Here is a 23147-nt window from a genome sequence, read left to right on the forward strand (position 1 = left end):
ACAGGCAACTAAATAAATAAAGGCACACCAACACACACACACGCGCACACACACACACACACACACACACACATTTGTATATTATCAACAGTGTAAGATCATTAGGCTGGTGATTTTAGTAGCAAATCACCTCTAAAATTCCTAGTAAACTTGATTGCTGATTAGAGAACCACTAGAGTCAAAGCTCCATGTATATGGTTTTTTCATTACTAATTATAATTATTAATATTAAAATGAACAGTACATTTCTTCTTTAACTCTATTAATAAGAACTTTACTCTATTAACTTCTTAAACTCTACTAATAAGAATGTAGCTCTCCAGAAATTGCTATTGGATAGCAACATTTACAAAATAAGAAAAAAAGTGAATGTGAGCCAAAACAGAGGTACAGTTGTGAAGCTTGAAACAGATAACCTCAGACTATGAGTCAGGCTGGGCCTCCTCTTCATGGGGCCCCAAACTCAATAGTAAGAGGTCTTTGAAGGCTACATTTGGGGGGAGGGTTCTGGTACCAGGCACATCCTAGTCCCAGAGATTTCCCCTGGAGTCTCTTTTCCTACTCCTCCACACCGAGGTGCTGACTGGAGCACTAGGCTATATAGAGGATTACCCTGGGCTGAACTGACCACCTGCTCTGTGTCAGACATGACACAAGCCAGACGCATGTCCCACTGAGACACCTATGGCAAGCACCCATCACCAATCACTGACAACAATAACAATGTCACCTCATGCATAAAAGCACTGATGAAGCAGCTATAACTGAGGACCATTCATTCTTGACTGTCAGTGAAACATGAAGGAGTAGACGGTACAGATATAGACCTGGATCCAGTTTGTAAGGCCATAAGAATTAATGAATGAACCACTCATTTTAAAATCTTCCCAGTCTACTGACATCCGCTTCGACGATTACAATGCACATTATAACTTTTGTTAACAATAAGTAAATCCACTTCACCAGCTAACAGCAATGGCTATAGGAATATACAGAGCTACCACGAAAACAGAAGTTCAAAGACAAAATTCTAAAAATGACTGCGCACTTGTTTCTCTGAGTCATGAAGTCTATAGAGTGACCCCAAAAAATCTAGACAGTAATTGGCATACTGAAGATGTATGAATGTCATTGCATTAAAAAACAAAATCACAAACCAAGTGGCAACTTTTTTGTCAACTAACTTTTCTTTAAACATTTATTCATTTAGTAGAAGTATTAGTGTCGACATTAATTTAGATACAGGTATGGAGGCAGAGTAAACAGATCATTAAATTAACTATTGACATGCTAAACTATATGAAAATATAATATGACGAAAACATCTAAATACAAAAAATCTTTTTGCAAATGTTTTGCTTGAAAACATGAAAAATATAAAACAAATATTATATTAAAAATTGTTATGTATTGCACTTTCAAACAAATGTAGCTTAAATGTCTAAATGAGGCCAATTTAAAGCTCATGGCAAAAGGGATTTTGAAATCCTGATGCAAAATAGTACTTCTAGGCTTTGAACATTTTGGTGCATTATTTTTTTGTATTGTTGTTTTTGTTCTTTGTCTGAAGTTGTGGCATCATAAAATACTCAGTGGTTGTCAAACAAAAGAAAAAAAGTTTGAAAGAGGAGGGAGGGAGAGAAAGAAAGAAAGACAGAAAACGAGGGGACAAAAAAACTTGACAACAAAACCTGTTGGACCAGTTCCCCCCTCCCTTTAAGTTTCCAAGCTCACCTCCAAGAATAAAAAAAAAAAAAGTGAAACACCACACTGCTCCACACTGACAGCTTCAATAGGCAGTCTCATAGACATGCATACCTATGCATTAAGATGGTGACAGCACAATCAGCACCTTTGGTATTTCCTGAATTGATTGGGAGATGTCCTAAAGCAGAGCTCTAGGACAAGGTCAAAAGAGAGCTTTAACCTCAAGTGATATCCATATGGACATAATTACTAACTATTGTTAGTTGACTCATTCTGTTACGTCAAAGAACACCCACAGCCACCTCAAGGTGTGTTTTGCCCCTCACAGATTTATTGTCATAGTACTGGATGTGCTGCTGGTACTAATGTGCCTTACCTTGTTTCTTTTTCCTGTTGGTGGCAAACTCTGACTTCCTGAGAGAGCTGGGTGCTGTCTTCCTATAAAAGCTGTTCCTGTCAAGTGAACCCACGTAGACAGGCTTCCTTGCCTGGCCTTGACCTTCCATATCCATTTTTCCTGAACCCGGGCGATCACAGTACTGGTCCTTGTGGTCATAACTGAGTTTAACAGGATCCTCATACAACCGTCTCTCCTTCAGTGTCTGCTTTTGATAAACATCCTTTTCCCATTCCTTGCAGTGTCTTCCACTGTTGTGGTCAGACTCTTGTCTCTGTTCTAAGGAATTTGACCTTACATCTCTGTAACGCTCCCTGCTTTTCTGGTTATACTGATCACTCTCACAACCCTTGTCTTCATAGCAGTCTTTAACACCGCTATCGTAACGTTCATCTTTCCAATAGTTTTGATCATCTTTTTCTCTGTAATCACGTTTATCACCCTCTCTGTACTGATAAGAGTCTCTTTCTTTAGGTTCAAAGCTATCCCTCTGCTCAGACTGGCTATTTTCTCTGTAATCATACCGGTCTCTCGGTTTGCGGTCATAGTGGTTACCTTTCTTACGTTCGTACCATTCCTTGTCATCTAGTTTAGAGGAGCCCCTTTTTCCTGTTTTTTCTCTATGGTCACAGTAGTCATCTTTTCTAAAGTCACTGCGGATCTTCTCCTTTTCTTTGTAGTCATAGTAATCTCCCTTCCTTTCTACATACCGGTCGTAGTCTCTTCGGTCGATTGAATCTCTGTCTCTATACTGGTAGCTGTCACCTCTCCTACGGCCTTCCTCACAGTAACTACGGTCATAGCGGTCCCTATTTCTGTCATCACTCTGGTCTTTCTCTCTACGATCATAGCGCTCATACTGGAAATTGTCTCTGGAGTCATAGTGGTCTGCTTCTCTATATCTGTACCGGTCCTTTTTTCTGGAGTCGTAATGTTCTTGATGTTTACTGTCATAGTGCTTGTCTCTGCGGTCATAACGCTCATACTTATCCAACTCTTTATGGTCATAGTAATCCCGGCCCCTGCAGTCCCCATCTCTGTAATTATCGAGCTCTTTATCATAGTAGTCCTGGTTGTCATGGTCAAAACTGTACGCATACCGATCTCTGCGACTGTAAGGTTCCCGTCCCTCACAGTACTCATCTGATTCCCAAGAGTGGTACCGGGTCACATAGTCAGGACGTTCCTTACTCCTTGGGCTCTGTGCAAAGTCTCTGTGGTCAGAGTAATCCAGTTCTTCCCGATGCTGATAGAAACAGTGATTTCCGGTCCACTCCTGTGGCTTCCTCGGCTCCTGGTACACTGCTTCTGGGGACTGATAGAAGAACTGTTGGGGAGGGACCTCTCGGTAAGGAACCTTGTCCCAGTCCTCATATTCCCAGCATTGTTGACGGTGCCCATTGGCTAGTCCGAGGTAGGCCTGGTGCTCCAAGTGTCCCGGCGCGGGTCTGAAGTCCTGAGGGCACATGACTGACTGCTGCTGAAGTTGTTGCTGTTGTTGAAAATGCAACATTTGTATGCATCTCTCCTTCTCCCAGCCCTCACTCACCAACTCTTCGACACTCTTACCTCTCTTGGGAGGAGGCTTGTTGAAGTCCCAGGGCACTGGGGCAAATGGCATAGGGTGTCCTAAGACCACCTGTCCCTTCATAATGGCCGTGAGAGTCCACAAACAGGGCAAGCCGTGTTAGCTTCCCCAGATTTCACATTCCAGGTCAAGATATAGAGGACTCCACCTGTCAGGCATGCTCAAACTCTCGGTCTCGCTCTAACTCTCTTTCTACGACGGCTGACTGAACAGGACTGTCTGGTTCAGACCTGAGAAACTCAGTCTCTCTCTCTCTCCGTCTCTCTCTCTGCCTACCCAGCCAATAGGAGGAAGAGAGGGAAGGAGGTGGGGGAGGGAAGAAGCAACAACGGAGAGGAGGCAAAGGGGAGGCATTTAGGGTTAATCACTGAACGTAGTCACATGAATGGATTACAGGGAGGCTGTGATTGGCTGAAGTCTTTGTTTGCAGGAAAACACAGGCCGGACTTCACAAAAGAGGAGGAAGCATTATCCTCTTTCATTTCACAAACTTCTCTGAGGTGTTTTTAAACTTGACATTACTCATGAGCAAAGCTGTGTATGCTCCTTGAAGGCTCTTTTTAGGCTGTTGTGCAACTAGAACAGGGATCTTGAAGCTGTACTATTTCACAGTTTCTGCTTGTGTTTTTAGCAGGTGTACATGGTTACAAAAACAACCTGACACACTGAATGTACTGTCAAAAACAGAATCAATTCTGTATCTGTTCTAACTTGCTATCATACGTTTCAGAGTAGCAAGGTTCCCATGAATGCCATAATCTTCTACTTTCATGTTTCAACAAGCTGACCTGGGAAAGTTGGACACAGGCCGATTATTCTGCAGAGCACCATGCACGGTCGAGTGCCTGCACACTGCACAATAAACCATTGTTAAGGGCCGCCCCTGGTTTCATAGGCTAGGGCATCTTTTCATGCAAAGAAGAAAAAAAATGCTATTCATGCGCTTCAGTATAGTATATCACTCCCCCCTACAAAAAAGACAAAACAGTACACAGTACTATGATTTCCTACAGCACACAGTACTGAGAATGTGTCAGTGAATACAAATACTAGTAATGTGAAAATGTGGTAAAAAGAGAACAAGAAAGTTTTTTTGCTACAGCTACTTAAGGTATTAAAATACAAAATATTGCTTTAGTTAAGGCTGAAAGGAAAGTGAGAATAAGAGATTTTGTGGGTCTGATGGCTTGTCGTCTATTCTTTATAAACTTTGGTATTTTGATAATCAGTGTTTAAGGTCTCACATTTCTACACATGGGGCAGACCGAAACTCTGTGCATGATGTTTTTCACTTCACAGACATCAGGAGCAACATTCCTCTTGTGTAATGGAATTGTTTTACTTTGTTTACACAAGTCCAACTCTTTGAAATGGCACTGAACTCACATCCAAAGATGGTGCACCTGGTGCCTTGTGTCAGAAAACACGTTTCATACATTTACATCTAAAATCTGCCAAATATAATCTGTTTTTTGGTTCATAGAAAGGTATGTAGAAGATACAAACGACTGAAACAAATAGATCTTTAAAGAGTTTTAAACATCGCTCTATAGTTAATGGCTCTTAATAACCTGGCATAGGGGGAAAAAAACTTATGAATCTCATTTAGGACACAGACAAACCTGTGGATCAAAAGCATTCAAGACAGCCACTGTCCCTCAATGAGTGCCTGTTTCATACATTTTGATTACTTGGAATCTATCAGAGAACACAACAGGACTCAAAAAGTAATTACAGCAACGAAGCATTCAGATGCATGCTCGTGACAGAGGTGAGGACACAGGTCTCGCATGCCACTCTTCTCATCTCTGTTTTTAGAATAGCATTCCTTCCAATCCCTCACAGCCTTTCCGGCAGGCGATGGGATCATGCAGCTCTTTAAAGAGCCTTCTGTTAACCTGAATAGGCTTTCGTGCATGAGACAGGCACAGAAAAGCTGGGAGCTGGAGATTAGATCCAGGACACAAATGAGCTCTTGATGCTTTTTATGAGCACCCAAACAGATTCCAATTAGAACAAGGGCTGTGGAAGGGGCAACAGAAGGCTAGAACGGGACACTCAGTCATAAATACATTCATAAATGAGCCTGTCAAAACCAAAATCACAACTCTGTCTTTCCTCCAACAACATGACTATGGAAAGAACTGTTCCCAGAAAGAAAATTATACATGAGAAATATAAGAGCCTGTGGGTCTGATAAGCCCCAAAACTGCCTTTAATTTCTTTCTTTCTTTCTTTCCTATCCAATAGTTTCAAATAACTTCTAATCCTATCTTACTCCAAAATCCTTTTTTTTTTGCTCCATTCCAGAAGAGATGATGAAATAAGAAGCTTGTCTCCTCCTTTCAGCAGAAAACCGCTGTTCAGCGAGTACAACTCCATAGATGATAGGCTCTTGACTGACTGACTCCCTGCACTGTAACAATAAATAACCATTGTTTCTACCCTCCCTGTTGAGAAACACACCCTGTTATGATAAATGTGGAAACACACACACACACACACACACACACACACACACACACATCTAGCTAAATGAATAAAGAGAAAAACACAAGGAAATGATGCTACTGACACCATTATGACACCCAATGACTCAATATGACACACATTGCTATACTCACAAGCATTGAAAATAGGGCTGGACGATTAATTGAAAAGTATTTAAAACTTAATTTAAATTTAACTAAATTTGATCGCTTTATTTAAAAAAACAGACAAAAAAACAAAAACAACCTGTAGCAGCAGCCCGAATTGGCAACCTTGACTTTTCCCTTAAAAAGTGTGTAGTCATGTGACTTCTGTCCAGTCTGTGGCATGGAAACAGCATAGAGGAGAACTCAAACACAGAGTAATCTGAGCAACATAAGCAGTGTAAAAAAGTTTTTTTTTTTTTTTTTACGTATTTTTAATGTGAAAATACCATTTTTACATTAAAACTGAAATGTGACTTTTTTCATAAGATGTTTTCATTTTCAAGAAATGTGTGCTTTGATTCCAATTGTTTGAAATATTCAATAAATAACCATAAATAGTAGGGCTGTGCGATATTGAAGAAAAATGCGATATGCGATACCTTGTTAAAAAATGCGATATTCGATACGATATTGCTTAAAGTGTGTAAAATCAATTTAAATTATATTTTAAAATATTTTAAAAATGAAAATTATATAACCAATTTGTTTCACATTCTTTCTTGGAAAATAAAGAATCACTATAACTTCTGAAAGTGACCAGCAGTGTTTTAGCATTACATAAAAAGTAATGTCACAAATCAGAAAATGTAATTTAACATCAATGTGAACATACAAACAAAAAAATTAATGACACTAATTTTATATCATTGTAACTTTGCTTTCCACACACTTTAAGTACTTCTTCATATACCACAGCAAAAACTATAGTCTGAGAAAGTTCAAACATGATTAAAGGCAAGTGAACAGTCAGTAAAAAAAAAAAGAAAGAAAAAGAAAAAAAAAAGAAATACACAATTTACAAGCATAGATAAAATAAACAGTAGTATTCAGGTACAGAAATTTAATAATTAAGTGAGTACCACTTAATAAATAACACTGCATAGTGTTCACTGTATGAATTAAATTTAGATTAATCTTTGTTATAGCTGTTTTGTTGTCTGATTATTACATTAATGAATAAAACTGAGCATTAGTGACATATTCAGCAGCACGTATTTATAGGTTGCTGTCTCTTTAAAACCGACTGCACGGATCCAGTATAACGATACACATCCGATTTCTTTCTCAGCTGTTTACATTCATTTAAAACATAACCGACTGCGTTTACGAGAATGATCGTCGAGACGGGTACTATTGACATAATTCTGTGCGTATGTGTCTGTTCAAACATAAGGAGGAGATGCTGCGAAAGATCTGCCCTAATAAATAGTTTGTGTTTCCTTCAATTATTTTAAAATCACAAAGAAATGCCGTTTTCATTAGAAGAAATATCTCCCACCTTTAATAGTTGAGCATATTCACAGTAAAAACCTTGTCAGTGAACTATGAGGACAAAACTAAATAAATAAATAAACAAAATAATCGTTCATTAATCGTAATCGAGGTAAAATGTTCAATTAATTGAAATATTGTATTCAGGTCATATCGTCCAGCCCTAACTGAAAACCTAAATAAATTCACTGGGACTATACTTATCTGTTTACTGCGCAATGTAAATGCATTTTTATTAAAATCCCCCAAAAATCTTTTGATTTGATCATTTAGTTGTGTAAAGTGTAAAGAGCAAAAACAAAGAAGCAAGAATGATTAATAGCAATAAAGAATTTTAGATTAAAGTTGATTCAACCACATACACAAACAGTGTTGCGCCGATCCACTTCGGTTAGTCCAAGACATACAGGCGTCACAGAAAACAACTGATGTTCACTAAGACTTGGGCAGTGCTCCAAACCAAAGGCATTGCATCACTATGCCTGACAATCACTCCTGGCGAGCCACTGATGGAGCTCCTTGCTTTAAAATTGACTCATTATCAAATCTAAAACCTGATCCAAGTTTCAAACAGAATTCCTTGTCCCTTATACTTGAAAACAGATGGCTGTGACTAGCAAGCAGGTTACACATATCAAGCAAGATGTGTACACAGCTGTGTGCAAACAGTGTATGTGACACACATAATGGTGTCACGTGCTGTGAACACAAAAACACATAAAGCAAAAAAATAAATAATAATAATTCACTGTCTTGGCTATGAAATAGTGTCTAATTGTAAAAGCAATCTGATATGAAGGGGGGGGGGAGTTATTTTAAAACACCGTAATACCACATACTAAGAAATACACAAACAACCCCTCTCCATCTCAGCTTAAGTCTTACCTGGTGCATGTGCGGTTCTGGTTCTAAGAACATGGCCAAAAAGGGCTGTGAGACGCACCACAGGCTGAACCAGAGAGAACCAGAGTCTGGCTCTAAAACTACTGCTGCCCATGATCTCCAAAAAAAAGCTTGATTACTATGGTAATGTCCAATACTATACCAAAAAACAGGAGGAGAACCGAGACTGATTCTGGGAGTAAAGGGACATGCAGAGAGAAATGTAGGGAAATGTAGCAAGAGAAAGAGAGCAAGAACACGGGTGCAAAGAGGCCATGTATTTCATATGTACATGGGAAAAGTGTAGCCAACAAAACCAGCATTCCACACATATGAAACCATGTTAAAGCAATTATAAGGTAATATCTTTTAAATTATAACTACGTATACATCAGACAATCTATTAGGGGCGAAACTGTTACTTCAGTATGTGTGGATAAAGTTTGCACAAACACAGCACTAAAATTTCCACCCTAAGACTGAGAGGCTGAGATCTGGCACAGAGGGATTACATGATGTTCTAATGTACTGTGAATCATGGCCACAATGCCACATGTCAGACATTAACAAATGTTGTACAAAGACATGATACTCCCAAGCGCCACTGTCAACTGATTCTTTCCACTTTGAGAATCAAAGTGGTTTCTATCCTTTATGAAAAAGGTCCGCCTATTATGTGTTCAGTCCTATGCCTGGGTGTGTTCTTTTCCCTGGTTAGGTGTGAAGGTCAAGCAGAGACCATTTATGAGAAACTGCTGAATATTACATAACATCGAGGAGAAAGCATTAGAAGAACGAATTAGAAGAGGCTTATAATTCCTCATTTAGATTGTAATATAATTGACAACATCTTTGAGAAGATGTGTGCAAACTAGCCAATGCATATTGATATATTGATATTACAGACTTCTTAGGAAATAAGTTATGTTGACAGACATGGTATGGAGAATTTCAACATAAATAAAAGTATCGACACACCCAGTACAGTGAACTTTGTCTCGGGTGACATTTCAGTAGCATATCGAAAGCACTCATCAGGAACGTTCAAGATGTAATTTGACCTCAAAAGAGGATAGTGGCTGATTATTGTGGATATTGCACAACAAGCAAGATTGCTGATATGCAAATACATATCCAGTTATTCAAATCAAAACGATGCATGGCTGAACACAACGAGCAGCTGACAGGTTGTTTTCTAGAACTGATATGAGCTGCTGTTCTGTTTTGTCAAAGAGTGTGACCAGCATAAAACAAATAGAAGTGGCTTATGTGGAAATACAAATTCTCAGGGAGGTTGAAGAATCCACTGACACTGTCTTACTTGTCCTGCTACTATATATGAGTTTTACAGAATAGTCCAATACAGGTAAAACAGGTAAAATGTACACAACTGCCATTCATTCAAAAGTGAGAAATATACAGTATTTTAATTAAAATTTATAATAATAGTAATACTACTACTACTACTACTACTAATAATAATTTATAATAATAATTATTATTATTATTATTATTATTTTTTTTATTATTATTACTATTCTATTATTATTATTATTACTACTACGCATGTTTGTCACTTGTTTGTCACTAACTAATAATTTCTTCTTCTTGGCATTATTATTTATTATTGTCAAGAAACAGACAAACCAATTATTACCTAGAGAGAAACAAGTGGGAAACATGCATCAGTATAATAATAATAATAATAATAATAATAATACTGTTAAATGTAGCATCATGTTTCCTAATTTAGAATGAACAAACTAATAAATAAATAAATAAATATCAGATATCAGATACTGAACGTAATCTGTATCTGTAACAGTTGTAAAAACACAACACATATACTGATGTGAGAGTAAAGAGAGGAATTAGTGACTACCTTGTAGCTGCTGCTGTTCCAGGGTCAGCGTCTCCATGGTGTAGGTGCAGAATTCCAGATTCTCAAGAGCTTGTTGTCTCGAAGTCTCATCCTGCTCTTCTTCCAGCATGGTCTGCAGCTCCTGGGCTGTGTGAGAATACAGATCAATGTCTCTTTCCACCTCCTCCAACCTCAAGAGTAACCTGTATTGCTCCTGTTCCCTCTCTCTTTCTCTCTCAATTTCTTTCTCCATCTCCAGAGCATCCTCTGCATCTTCCACCTCTTCAACAATCTCTTTCTCTTCCGGCGAGTTATAGAATGGGTTGGAGGTGGGTGGAGGGGGGCCTGGCATCACAGCGTTGGTACGTGGGAATGGAGGAGGTGGGCGTGGAGCTGGACGTGCGGGTCTGTAAGGCTGAGGAGTAATGCGTCCATTGGTTTGAGGACAATGCGAGTTTGTAGGTGCTGGTGGCCTAAGGACCCGCGGTCTAGGAGGAGGTGGGCGTAGTGTTTTCCGCCTCTCCAGAGAGGAGGAGGCGGAGCCAGAGGAAGTGGTGGGCAACAGATGTTCCATCGGGGAGTGGGAGGAGCCACGGATTATGTCATTCTCATTGCTGTAGTCCATAATGGAGAAGTGCCGGGAAACTTTACCGCCCCTTCCACCACTAACCTCCTCCCATCGGCTCTGTTCTGTGGCTCCGTTGCCAGGACCTGGCAAGCTGCGTTCAAACTCTATCAGCTGCTGAGAAAGCTTGGCTTCAAGATCCCCAGCTGACACAGCCAAAGTCTCCAGTGTCCGAGACGTTGGTAACCCATTTGAACCCTGTTCCTGAGGCCATGGCCAGTGGTTGCCGAGGCCACCAGACATTAGGTCTGCATCACTGACGCTTGCGTGTCGAGTTAACTTCTTCTGCCTGGTCTTCTCAGCAGAGATTTTACTGTTGAAGGGGTTTCTGCTGTCATGAGATGCATAGTTACCACTGTTTCTTGTCCAGGTGGAATTAGGTGAGGTTCTGGTGGGCGGATTTAGACTTTGTTTCCTTGAGATGGGTGCTGGAGGAGGTTCTCGTAAACTGGTGTGAGAACTGGTGCTGTATTTTCGGTTGCTGAGAGCGTGTAGACTCGGCCTAGGAGGCAGCTGGGGTCTACCCAGATTGGGGCTGCCCGTTCTGGTACTTTGAACTGAGCTACTCACCCTGCGGGGTTGCGTGTGAGGGGGTGGGGGTCTTTCTCGCCTTGTTTCTTGCGGATGAACCTGTGATTGATTTTGAGTCATTCCTCTCCCTTGAGAACTTTGATCGGAGTGCATGTAGTGCACATGGTCATCCTTTCTCTCCTCTCGGCGCTCAAAGTAATCCAGGTCCCACACTGTGTGGTCTTCCTGAGTAGCACACTCCTGCTCATATTCTGGCACTGTGCAATCTGGTTGAGTTGAGGTATAATCAGGAGTGTAACGCTCTTCTTCTCTCTCAGGTTCACTAATTAAAGTCTCGCTTTGTGGGACAACCTGTAGCTGCCCTTCCATCTTGACAAATCGATGAGGGAAAACTCCTCTTCTGCCATGTATTTGCCCCTCCAACCATCCGTCCTCCAACGTGGTGAGGATACGGATCCTATCACCGACATCAAAGTCCAGCTCACCAGGTTCAAGTGCCCGGAATTCATAAAGCGCAATACCATATACAGCTCCCTCTTCCTCCTCCTCCTCTTCTTCCTCTTGCCGTTGTTGAATCTCCATTTCTGGATTTTCCTCATCCCGCTCTTCCTCCTCCCTCCTCTCTTCTTCCTCCATGCCGTGAGCTGGATACTGTTGTAGGGTCTGAGGTTCAGGCTCCTCCAAAGGCGAGCGCAGGGGACCGAGCAGCTCCACAAAGCCCTCAGGAAAAACTCCCGTCCTGCCGTCCAGCTCTCCCTGCAACCAGCCAGGCTCTGGCAGGCCTATGATGGTGATGACATCACCCTCGCGAAAGTCCAGCTCCTCGTCCAGCTGGGCGTGAAGGCTCATGAGGGCACGGGCCTGGCTCAGCGCATGTGGGGGAAGCTCAGAGGCCTGGGCAGCTGCACTGCGCTCTGACAGCTGCCTGGATTGCCCGGAAAGCTCCAGCTCTTTAACGCAAGAGACGGGGAAGAGCCCACGTGAGCCCCATGCATTATGCCCTCTCATCCACACAGCATCCACACTGCTGTCAGCAGCAACTACATCACCTACAGCAGGAGAGAGCAGGAGAAAATAAGCAACAGGATAACAAGGATTAAAATATTCTCAACAAATACTGGTAATAAAAAACAATTTGGTGAAAATCTTTTGAATCTTTCAGTAACAACTACTGCAAAACTGTCCTGGCTGACTTCCCAGCATATGTTAATGAGACCTCTGCAGCTTATTCAGAATGCAGCAGCACTGCTAATATATAGGGAAGCACTGCAAAACTTCTTGCTGCTTTCTTAATGAGTTTTTATTGTTTTTTTTATTATAAAAAAATATATATATAAAAATCCTAAAAACATTATACATTTACTTAGTCTAGCTAGACTGTATCTTAAATATATTTATTTATTTAAGTGGTTGTTTTATGCAATGGTAGCATCAAGGCCATTTCATTTCAGTTCAGTTGGCTAAATCAAAATAAGTAAATTAATAAACATTTAAAAAGAGATAATGGCAAGATAAACAAGATAATTAATAATGGCAGCATCTAGGCCATTTAATTTCAGTTCAGTTGGCTACATCAAAATAAGTAAATTAATAAACATTTAAAAAGAGATAATTAATTCTAAGTATTAAAATAAGTGTATTTTTCTTATAGCATGTGCATATTTTTACTTGTTCATACTTAAAAACAAGTACCTCAGGTGCAGTAATTAAAGGAATACTAGTTCATCCAAAAATTAAAATTGTCATCATTTACTCACCCTCATGTCATTCATTACCTGTATGTTTCTTTCTTATGTTGAACACAAAAGAAGATATTTTGAAGAACCAAACAGTTGCTGGTCCCCATTGACTTCCATAGTAGGTATAGAAATACTATGGAAGTCAATGGGGACCAGCAACTGTTTGATTACCAGCTTTCTTCAAAATATCTTCTTTTGTGTTCAACATAAAAGAAACTCATACAGGTTTGGAACGACACAATCATTTTTGGGTGAACTATATCTTTAAAGACACATTTTCTGAAAACAAGTCTGAATACGCTATTCATATAATTCAATGTTATTGACACTAGACCCTTTAAAAAAAGAGCAAGATGCAAAAGATGACCATCTGCATGTGTTCACAGACCAACAATTGAACCGTCCCCTTTGACTGACAACCACAGTGTCCTTTGTCACCCTCACCCAATAGTCCCTCCAGCAGAACTGTGCATTTTACATTTCTCACACCCAAATAGTGTAAACAACTTCCTCTACATATGAGAACATCAGGACTTCTGTGAAGCTTAAAATTATCATTAAGAAAATCTGTTGACTTATTTATATAAGGATTTAAGTGGATTATGTTTTGTATTAGCTGTATTAGTTTTATTTGTATTAGATAATACTTATTTGTATAATTAGCATATTGTTCCAAATTGCATCCACGCTAAAGAATCTGCTAAATGCATTAATTGTAAATGAAAATTAAACTAGCAGGTGAGTAGTTGTGTTGACACATACATTCACAGCCAGGGCAAAAGACAACATTTATTTCTTTATGCTGTCCTTGTAAATAGCATTAGAGCTGTGTGAAGTTCACCTCTGACCTCAAGTCAGTTTGCAAGGCAGTAAAGTCACTGGTGTGGTCAGTTTCACTTAGCAAACACACACACACACACACACACATACACATCAACAGGAGCCAGAATGTCCATTAGGGTCACAAGGGCCACATTCCACACAGACACGCTCCTCCTCCCATTGTGTTCAACTCATAAACTAGAACAGCATATATGATCCCCACTGACAAGATAGGGGAAACTAAATTCATCCAGTTGTGTTTTCACATAAAAATAATGAAGTGTGTGCTGGACAAATCACAGTTTCCACATTAGATCAGTACTGACTACTACAAACATCTAAAGCAATATACAACATAAACAGACATGTAACATACAAAACATCAAACACAAAGAAACACTTTCCAAAGTAAGCAATGAAAAGAAGAAAAAACATTACAGAACATATAGGAATAACAGATAAGTAATACAAAAATATAATTTTTTGTATTACGTTTGGGATTATGACTATCATTTATTCTACACAATATAAACACACAACTAGTGACCTCTAGTGGTGACTTGGGATCAGCGCTTCTGGAAACTTTGATGATATATACAGTGGGTACGGAAAGTATTCAGACCCCCTTAAATTTTTCACTCTTTGTTATATTGCAGCCATTTGCTAAAATCATTTAAGTTAATTTTTTTTCCTCATTAATGTACACACAGCACCCCCTTTAGAAAAATTGACCCTTATGACTGGTTTTGGGGTCCAGGGTCACATATAGACCATATGTAGACCAAAATAGACAATAAACTGGATACATCGGGAATAAATATAATTGATGACCCAGAGCTTATATTTTTGATTAACATCTCTACTAAAACAGCAAACATAGCAATACACCTCTAAATCCTCTTTTAAAGTGTGTTTTCGCTGTTTCTGTGGCAACAGTAAAGGTGATCTACGATCTAGGGCTCTACTGTCTACTGTATAAAATTAAATATACCTCTCATATATGACATTACGTCACTCTGAGCAAGCAGGATTTATGCTGATGGAAAGAGAAAATGGCAGTACAAAGAGATTTAACTCATCACCTATCTAAAATTGTAACATTATGTATAGATTAGACATCTTTATGTTAAAGCAACATCTGGTTCAAAAATAAAAATTGTCATAATTTATAAATCACCCTGTTTCAAACCTGCATGATTTTCTTTCTTACGTGAAACACAAATGTCTTCTGGAAACCATACGATAGCTTTTTGAAATGCAAAGACTTTTCTGCTTTGTTTTTATACTGCTTTTTGCTTCACAATCTCCAAAAATGCAGAACGCCCAAAGTCTCATTAAGGGGATTCCATTATGTCTTTGAATTGTTACATGAATAATGAAAGTCATACAGGTTTGGAATAACATGAAAAGTGTATTATGCATCAGCATAATTAATCATTTTTAACATTTTCCCTTTGTTGCAGTATTATTAACCTTTATTGAACCTGGATAAATGTTATGCATGTTTAATAACTAAGAGCATAATGTATGTACCTCTCTTTAGTGGTAAGTTTCCAGCATCCACAGAGTTAAAGTCACTGATGCACACACACAGATTCTCTCCTGTCTTGGTGCTTGGGATTGTAACAGGTTCCACAAAAGTGCTGGGAAACTGGCCTGAAGGCAGAAAGAATGAAAAGATATCAAAACCAATTATCACAGACAGACAATGTAATGTGAATCCTCACGTGACTTTACCTGTGACTCCATCTTTAATTCCGAGCAGCCAAAATTCATCAACAACGCTGAGCACTTCAATGACATCTCCAGTGAACAGTGGGAGTTCTTCAGAGACACTGGGAAGGAACTCAAACACGGCACGCACCACCGATCCAGCCTCCATGTTCACTCATCACCTGAGCATCACAAGCAAAAGTGAGATGGATTAAACATGACACCTAGGCCTATACAACAAACATATTTTCATTACAGTTTCCCAGTGTATTTGTCAGCTAGATGCCCTTTCCTGTTCAAGATCTGCATTTCATGTGTTCTCATTACACATACTGAAGTGATGAGCTCAAAACCTGATGACGTCAGAACAGCTGTTTGGAAAACAAGAATCCGCATTTATTAGTATCCAGGGAATACCATGCAATCTATTTATTTTTGTAGTAAAGATTTTTTTCATACCCAGTCAAATGGGCCTGAAAAAACTACATTTATTTACTATTTTAGCAACATAAATTTTTTTTAATTAAAGGGGTATGATGCGATTTCAAGTTTTCCTTTCTCTTTGGAGTGTTACAAGCTCTTGGTGCATAAAGAAGATCTGTAAAGTTGCAAAGACTAAAGTCTCAAATTCAAAGAGATATTCTTTATAAAAGTTAAGAGTCAGCCACACCTACCTAAAACGGCTCGTTCTAACACGCCCCCACATACCTACTGCGCAAAAAAGTATTCTCGTAGCTTCGTAACTTTACAGTTGAACCACTGATGTTACACGGACTACTTTGTCGATCATCTTGGTACTTTTCTGAACCTTGAACGTGGTAGTTACCTTGCTGTCAGATTTCATCAAAAATATCTTAAATTGTGTTCCGAAGTTGAACGAAGGTCTTACGGGTTTGAAACAACACGAGGGTGAGTAATTAATGACAGAATTTTTGGGTGAACTAACCCTTTAAGATAAGCTTTAAGAATGATTATGAGTTACATATGCATTTTTTTTCTCATCAGATATCTTGTTTAATTTGTTTAAAAAGGCATTCCATGTTGGCTTTAAAGGGTTGTCCTCATGTTTTCATCATGACTGCTGCTGAATCTTCAGCAACAAGGTGAAAAAAAAAACACTTTTTTATCAAGGTGCATTTAAAGTTTGAATGAGATAAACAGACACTGTACAGAAAAATAATGGCAAGAAATCCTAACATGCAGAGTTAGGAGTATAGTCTGATATAGGAGTATAGTCTCAATAAGGTCATTTAAGGTCTTTAAATGAATTATTCAAAAAGATTCACAAACCCAAGCGTTACCTGTTTGAATAATTTTTATTAATCCTTCCCTGAATTAACTAACTAAATAATTCTGAGTGGTTACTGAATCAACTTCTTACTTAATTACTAAACTGCAAGTTAGTTGTTTTTATGTCAAGATTTGGTTAAAGATACACATTTACTTTAGTTTTTCTATTTTTCTAAAAATGAACACATACACATTACTGTTCAAAACATTGTGGTAAATTTTTTTAAAAATACAGTTACACTTTACTTTAAGGTGTCCTTGTTACAGTGTAATTATACATTTAAGTACTGAGTAATATTAATGAACTACATGTACTTACTAAATGGTTATGTTTAGGATTAGGGTTTGGCTTAGGGTTACTTGCATGTAATTATGCATAATTAACTGTAATTATAATAGTAAGTGCATGTGTAACAAGGACACCTTAAAATAAAGTGTTACCAAAAATAAAATTCAAATTGTCATTTAGCAATGTTTAATTCAATGTCTAATTCAAAAATGACAAAAATATTTATAATGTTACATAAAAACTTAATTTGTAAATAAATGCTGTTCAAATGTTTGATTCGTCAAAGAATCCTCAAAAAATTCAGTTTCTACAAAAATATTTAGCAGCATCGCTGTTTGGATCATGTGACACTAAAGACTGGATTAATGACATATTTCACAATATTACGTTTTTATTTTTATTTTGAACAAACAAAAAATTAAGCTTTGGTGAGCATAAGAGACTACTCATTCAAAAGCAACTCCATGTGTATGCAAATAGAACTGATGGCATAAACGTAACAAGTAATAATTTGGTTACATAATTCAAAACACAAAACGCTCAACCAAATCACAATGGTACAGAGCAATTCTCATTGTTAATGAGACTGGCTAAATAAATGTGTATAACTTAGATGGTGAAGAAACAGGCCGACTGATGATTTCACCTCTTTCTTGGACAACATTTCTTCAACAAGCTCAAATGTGTTTATACTCCCTCTAAAACAGTCATTCAAATGAGAGCAATAATGGGGTGGAGGCCTTGAGCGGGAGAGTGTGCGGCCCAAAGTTAATAGGCAATGATGAGTCATAAAGTTCTGCGTGCATGAAGTATACAAGTGTTTGTGAGTCTGAAACAATGTGAATTCATATGAAAATATTTATAGGAAAGCATGTTTCTGCCAGAATTGGTTACAATCCTCCTCCATGATAAACAAATGGAGATTGATCTAGCACACTAATGAAGCCAATCCCAACTGGATGGAGGATTAAGTACCACTGTGAGAGTGAATACGAGAGAGACAGAGAAATATAAAGAGAGGAAATGAGAGCTGAAACGCACATGTTTCAGAAGCTCAAAGAACTCTCTGTCTGCTGTGTGTGTGTGAGAGAGAGAGTGTGTGTCTCTCTCGGGACCTCTCAAGTGTCGGGGTGAGGGGTAACAGGTGACCCGACTGAAAGGTGACAGGGGTCACAGCAGGACTCATGTTGTTGCCAGGTGAAAGACTGTGTCTGAAAGTGACATTTTGTCTTTATGTTGCACACAGATGACTGCGTTTGAGTCAGTGTGTGATAAAAGAAGTAGAAGGCAAAATACAATATACTGCAGCCTTAAAGAAACTCAAAATCCAATCCACCTTTGTCCTAAATAACCGATAAGCACCGCCATGATAGATTTGAACTTTGACTCAATTAAAAAAGATTGACTCAATTCATTAAACTGAAGCTTTTTAATTATAAATAAATATAAAAATGTGCAAAGGGTTAAGCTGTGCGTTAATTTGACTAGAAACACCAGAGACCAGAAATGTAAAGCACCTTTCTGTTATGATGCAGGAAAAAGTGGATACAAAAGCCTAGTGTTAACCCACACCACTGCTCTTCCCCTGTGGAAGAGAGAGTATTCATGATGTTTTGAGTGAAAGAAGTGAAATCCACTCATGTACATCTGCAAAGAATTTGGGGGTGAAAAAGAAAAAAAAAACTTTTTAGTCAGGCAGCAACACAGACACCTTTTTCCTCCTGCACTCTGTCAGGTTCACAGTAATGTGCCAATAGCTATAGCTTTCTATATATTTTTTTATTATCAAGTAAAAATAAAAACTTCATTTAATCTCTGTAAATGTACACTGCCGTTCAAAGGTTTGGGGTCGGTAAGATTTTTAAATGTCTGTGAAACTTTATCCTCACCAAGGCTGTATTTGTTTGATCAAAACAAAGTAAAACAGTCATATTTTGAAAAATAATATTACAATTTTAATTAAATGTTTTACCATTTAATATATTTTAAAATGGAATTCATTTCTGTGATTCCTCTAGTCTTCAGTGTCACATGATCCTTCAGAAATTATTTAATGCAAGAAAAAATGCATTTATTTATAATAGATATTTATTGTAACATTATAAATGTCTCTTTTGTCACTTTTGATAAATTTAAATCATGCTTGCTGAATAAAAGCACAAATTTCTTTCAAAACAAAAATCTTTTTGACTCCAAACTTTTAAATGGTAGTGTTAATTCAATTGCTGTAACTGAATATATGAATTATTAAATTCTAATGCACAGTACGAAAAATGGATAATAATTTTAAGACTTGCTAAAGACTACATTGAATAGCATCATTAAATTATTACTTTTTTTTAATATTAACTTTAGCGTTAGATGTCGTTAAAGGTTTAAAATACGGGACATATTTAAATATCTAAAATCAACAATACGTTACATAAAAGAAAAAATCTCTCATGTGATCATGATATATCAGTACCATACTAGTTATATTTTTTTATCGTCTCTAAATGAAAGTGGAGATTAAATAAATTAAGACAGTTAAACAGATGCATAACCAGTCTAGTGCTGTCAAACGATTAATCGCGATTAACCATATCCAAAATAAAAGTTTTTGTTTCCATAATATATGTGTGTGTACTGTGTATATTTACTGTATTATGTATATATAAATACACACTCATACAGTATATTTTGAAAATATTTACATGCATATATTTATATTATATATAAATATATTTAATATACAAATAAAATATTTTTCTTAAATATATACATGCATGTGTGTGTGTATTTATATATACAGGTGCATCATCGTTTGACAGCACTAAACCAGCCTAAAATGCAAATCAGTCTAAAACCTTAAAAGGCGCTTTATACTAAAATGCTGCCTATTAAGTGACTGACGGACTAGGAAGACAGGCAGCTGCTTTTGATTTTGGACACAGCAAATGTGTGTCAGTTACAGAAAGAATGCACTGACGTAACTCAAGAATATGAGGGAGTATCAAAGCTTTAAGCCTCACGAGAGAGGGTGAACCTTAAATATACCCTTAACATTACTGAGGGTGTTTAAATAACCATTATAATCAGCTAAAATCTGTTGGGTCAAACACACATGCATACATTGTTTCTCTAAAAGATTCAGAGTATTTGTTGCTTTGACAAGGGGAAATAAGTGAAACCAGAACACTAACTGGGTAAAATGATTTCAGGCATTTTGCATTCTTCCCTATGTCCTGATCTGCTGTTCTGATCAACACCCTCTGAAACAATGGAAAATTAGAGACTTGTTGACTCAGAAATGGATTTCAGTCATCGGCACACTCTCTGCGTGCCACTTCAATAAGCAGACTAAATACGTTGCTGTCAATGAAGGAAGAACCAACATGAACATGTTTAGACATGAGGGCAAAGCCACAGAAACTGTGACTGTGTGTGTAATAGTGGATGAGTAACAGTACGTCTCTTTCCTTTATTGTTGAGAGGGAAAAAAAGAGATCCCAGAGCAAGATTCCAATGAGTGCTGGATATTTTCAGCTGACGAGACAGCTCATATGAGTCATCATATCTGAACATCAGAGAACTGGCATGTCCTTACAGTCTACCTGCAGCTAGACATTTAACAATCCTCCAAGATTATTGTGAGATTTTATGACACAGCTGTTTCACACATCTAGTACGCAATAATAATTTCCAGTTTAATCAAAACATTTACTAGTAAACTGTTTTACTGTATATTTTTAATTATATTAATTAATAGTAAATATATAATAAAATAATGTATTAAAATATATTTAAAAGAGATTTTTTAAATGTATAATTTTATTATAATTGTGTATTTGTATACAAATATTTGTGTATTTGTATTTATGCATTAGTTACAGTATATTACGGGGGAAAAAAATAGCTGGAAAGGCTTTTTGAATCCAGAAGCAATGTGTGGCTTCTTGATTTCTCCCAGTTTGTCTAACTCAGTTCCTCGGAGACAGATGGGTGATGTGTGTACAGATGAGTGGAAATGTGGTAATAGAAGCAATGGTTGCCTTTTATTAAACACATTTGGCAAATGTGACAAGTTATTCCTTGCTCAACACTTTCATAACTAATGGGCAATCCAGAATGCTCCCAAATATCCCAAGAAAAGTGGCAGACGGCCTGTTTTTTTAAACTAACTTATTCATTCTATGTGGTGCTGCTAACTAGTGATAATCCAGGCAGGTTGAAGCAGAACTTCATACTTAAGTCACCCCACCCATTTTTAAGAATTAGTGCAGAAACAGGACATGATCAAGTGTATCTGAAGCTCAAATTGCAAATAATGCATACAAAGAAATTGCCATTATGAGAACATCTCTATCTTGCATTTAACATTTATAATTTCAGGTTTGGTTAAATATGAAATATTTTAACTCACAGTTTCTTGGGCCCAGGAAAACACGCTTTTTATTTCAGATGTATCTGTGGTTTTGTTAAACAACACACGGACTCCATTTTCCTGTGATCAGAAGTCAAGACTGAAGGACACTCTCCTTCATGTGCCACTGTCACACAGAGCATTCAGTAATACAGAAACAAGCAGACATATGGTCCTGCTGCTAGGTGAGGAGGACACTAAGCCAGATTAGTACTCTAGTAAAGATCACTCGTTGTCCAGGTAGGAGAAGGAAGGAAGGTTTCTGCTGGCACACACACACCTCAAACACAGGTGTAAAACAACAAAACAAAGGCTTGCACTGGATTACGAGAGAACAACAAGTCTGTTCACTAAAATTTTAATAGACCCTTAAGTTCAATACTTTCTCATAAATTCATTTGTTATCCAACAATTCCAAAGAAAATCTGTTCAACAGAATTCAGCTGAATCCAATAATGCTTAAATCATTGCATGTTTATCTTGGCTACAGGCTGAACACTTAAATGCATTCTGTTCTAAAACACAACTAATATTTGAGCAGTTAGTCAGATAAAAATCTTCTCTTATGAGACTCGCCCTTTTTCTGCCTCTGCCAGATTAGATCGATCAGGCCTGATTTATCACAAAACATTCTATACTATTTGGTCATATAAATTAATTAAAACATTAAAAATTGTAATTGTTTTAAATGCTACAAGGGAATTTAGGGAACACAACATTATAATGTACAGTATAAAAATGGATGTTCATATTTCTGAGATTTGTTCAACTTTGTAGGCCTGGGCGATAAAACGGTATCGATATTTATCGACGGTACACCTTCTTTGATAACGATATAAAAAATGTTCGATATAGTGCACGATATAGGCACGTGCTGTGAGTAGTGGTCGACCGATATTGGTTTTTTGACAGCCGATGCTGATGCCGATATCTTGGAAAGCAGGGTAGCCGATATAATTTGTATTTCATTCTTAATTAATATTTAAAGGGGTCATATGATGCGATTTCAAGTTTTACTTTCTCTTTGGAGTGTTACAAGCTGATTGTGCATAGATAAGATCCCTGAAGTTGCAAAGACTAAAGTCTCAAAACCAAAGAGATATTCTTTATCAAAGTTAAGACTCTGCCACGCCCCCCTAAAACTGCTCGTTCTAACACGGCCCCACATATCTACCTCACTATGTGGAAACATTTGCATAATGCCGCCCAAATGTGCAAGAGGAGGTAATTCTGACTTTGCTATGACAATCTGGCACTTCTGAATCAGCTACTGTAAGTATGTTTTGTTATTAGTTTAAGTATTTGCTATTGACTGTTCAAATGCGGAGTTTTG

The 23147-nt window shown here is 37.8% G+C and overlaps 1 protein-coding gene across 3 annotated transcripts in view; it reads right to left on the reverse strand.

Annotated features, from left to right (window-relative positions):
• Nucleotides 1-23147, reverse strand: part of LOC107755522 (dynamin-binding protein-like) — a 65219-nt gene that overhangs the window by 30080 nt on the left and 11992 nt on the right. For 2 of the 3 annotated variants that reach the window (XM_016572335.1, XM_016572334.1), the window contains exons 2-4: nt 15858-16015; nt 15654-15776; nt 10425-12608 (exon numbers count right to left, since the gene is read on the reverse strand). In XM_016572335.1, the coding sequence (XP_016427821.1) occupies nt 10425-12608; nt 15654-15776; nt 15858-16002 (2452 nt within the window). In that variant the 5' untranslated portion in view covers nt 16003-16015. Of the gene's footprint in view, nt 1-2083; nt 3891-10424; nt 12609-15653; nt 15777-15857; nt 16016-23147 lie in introns of those variants that run through there. The other variant, XM_016572336.1, reaches the window with a different exon arrangement.

Source organism: Sinocyclocheilus rhinocerous, unplaced genomic scaffold (genome assembly GCF_001515625.1).
Source record: "Sinocyclocheilus rhinocerous isolate Xijiao unplaced genomic scaffold, SAMN03320098_v1.1 scaffold140, whole genome shotgun sequence".
Lineage (NCBI taxonomy): Eukaryota > Metazoa > Chordata > Actinopteri > Cypriniformes > Cyprinidae > Sinocyclocheilus > Sinocyclocheilus rhinocerous.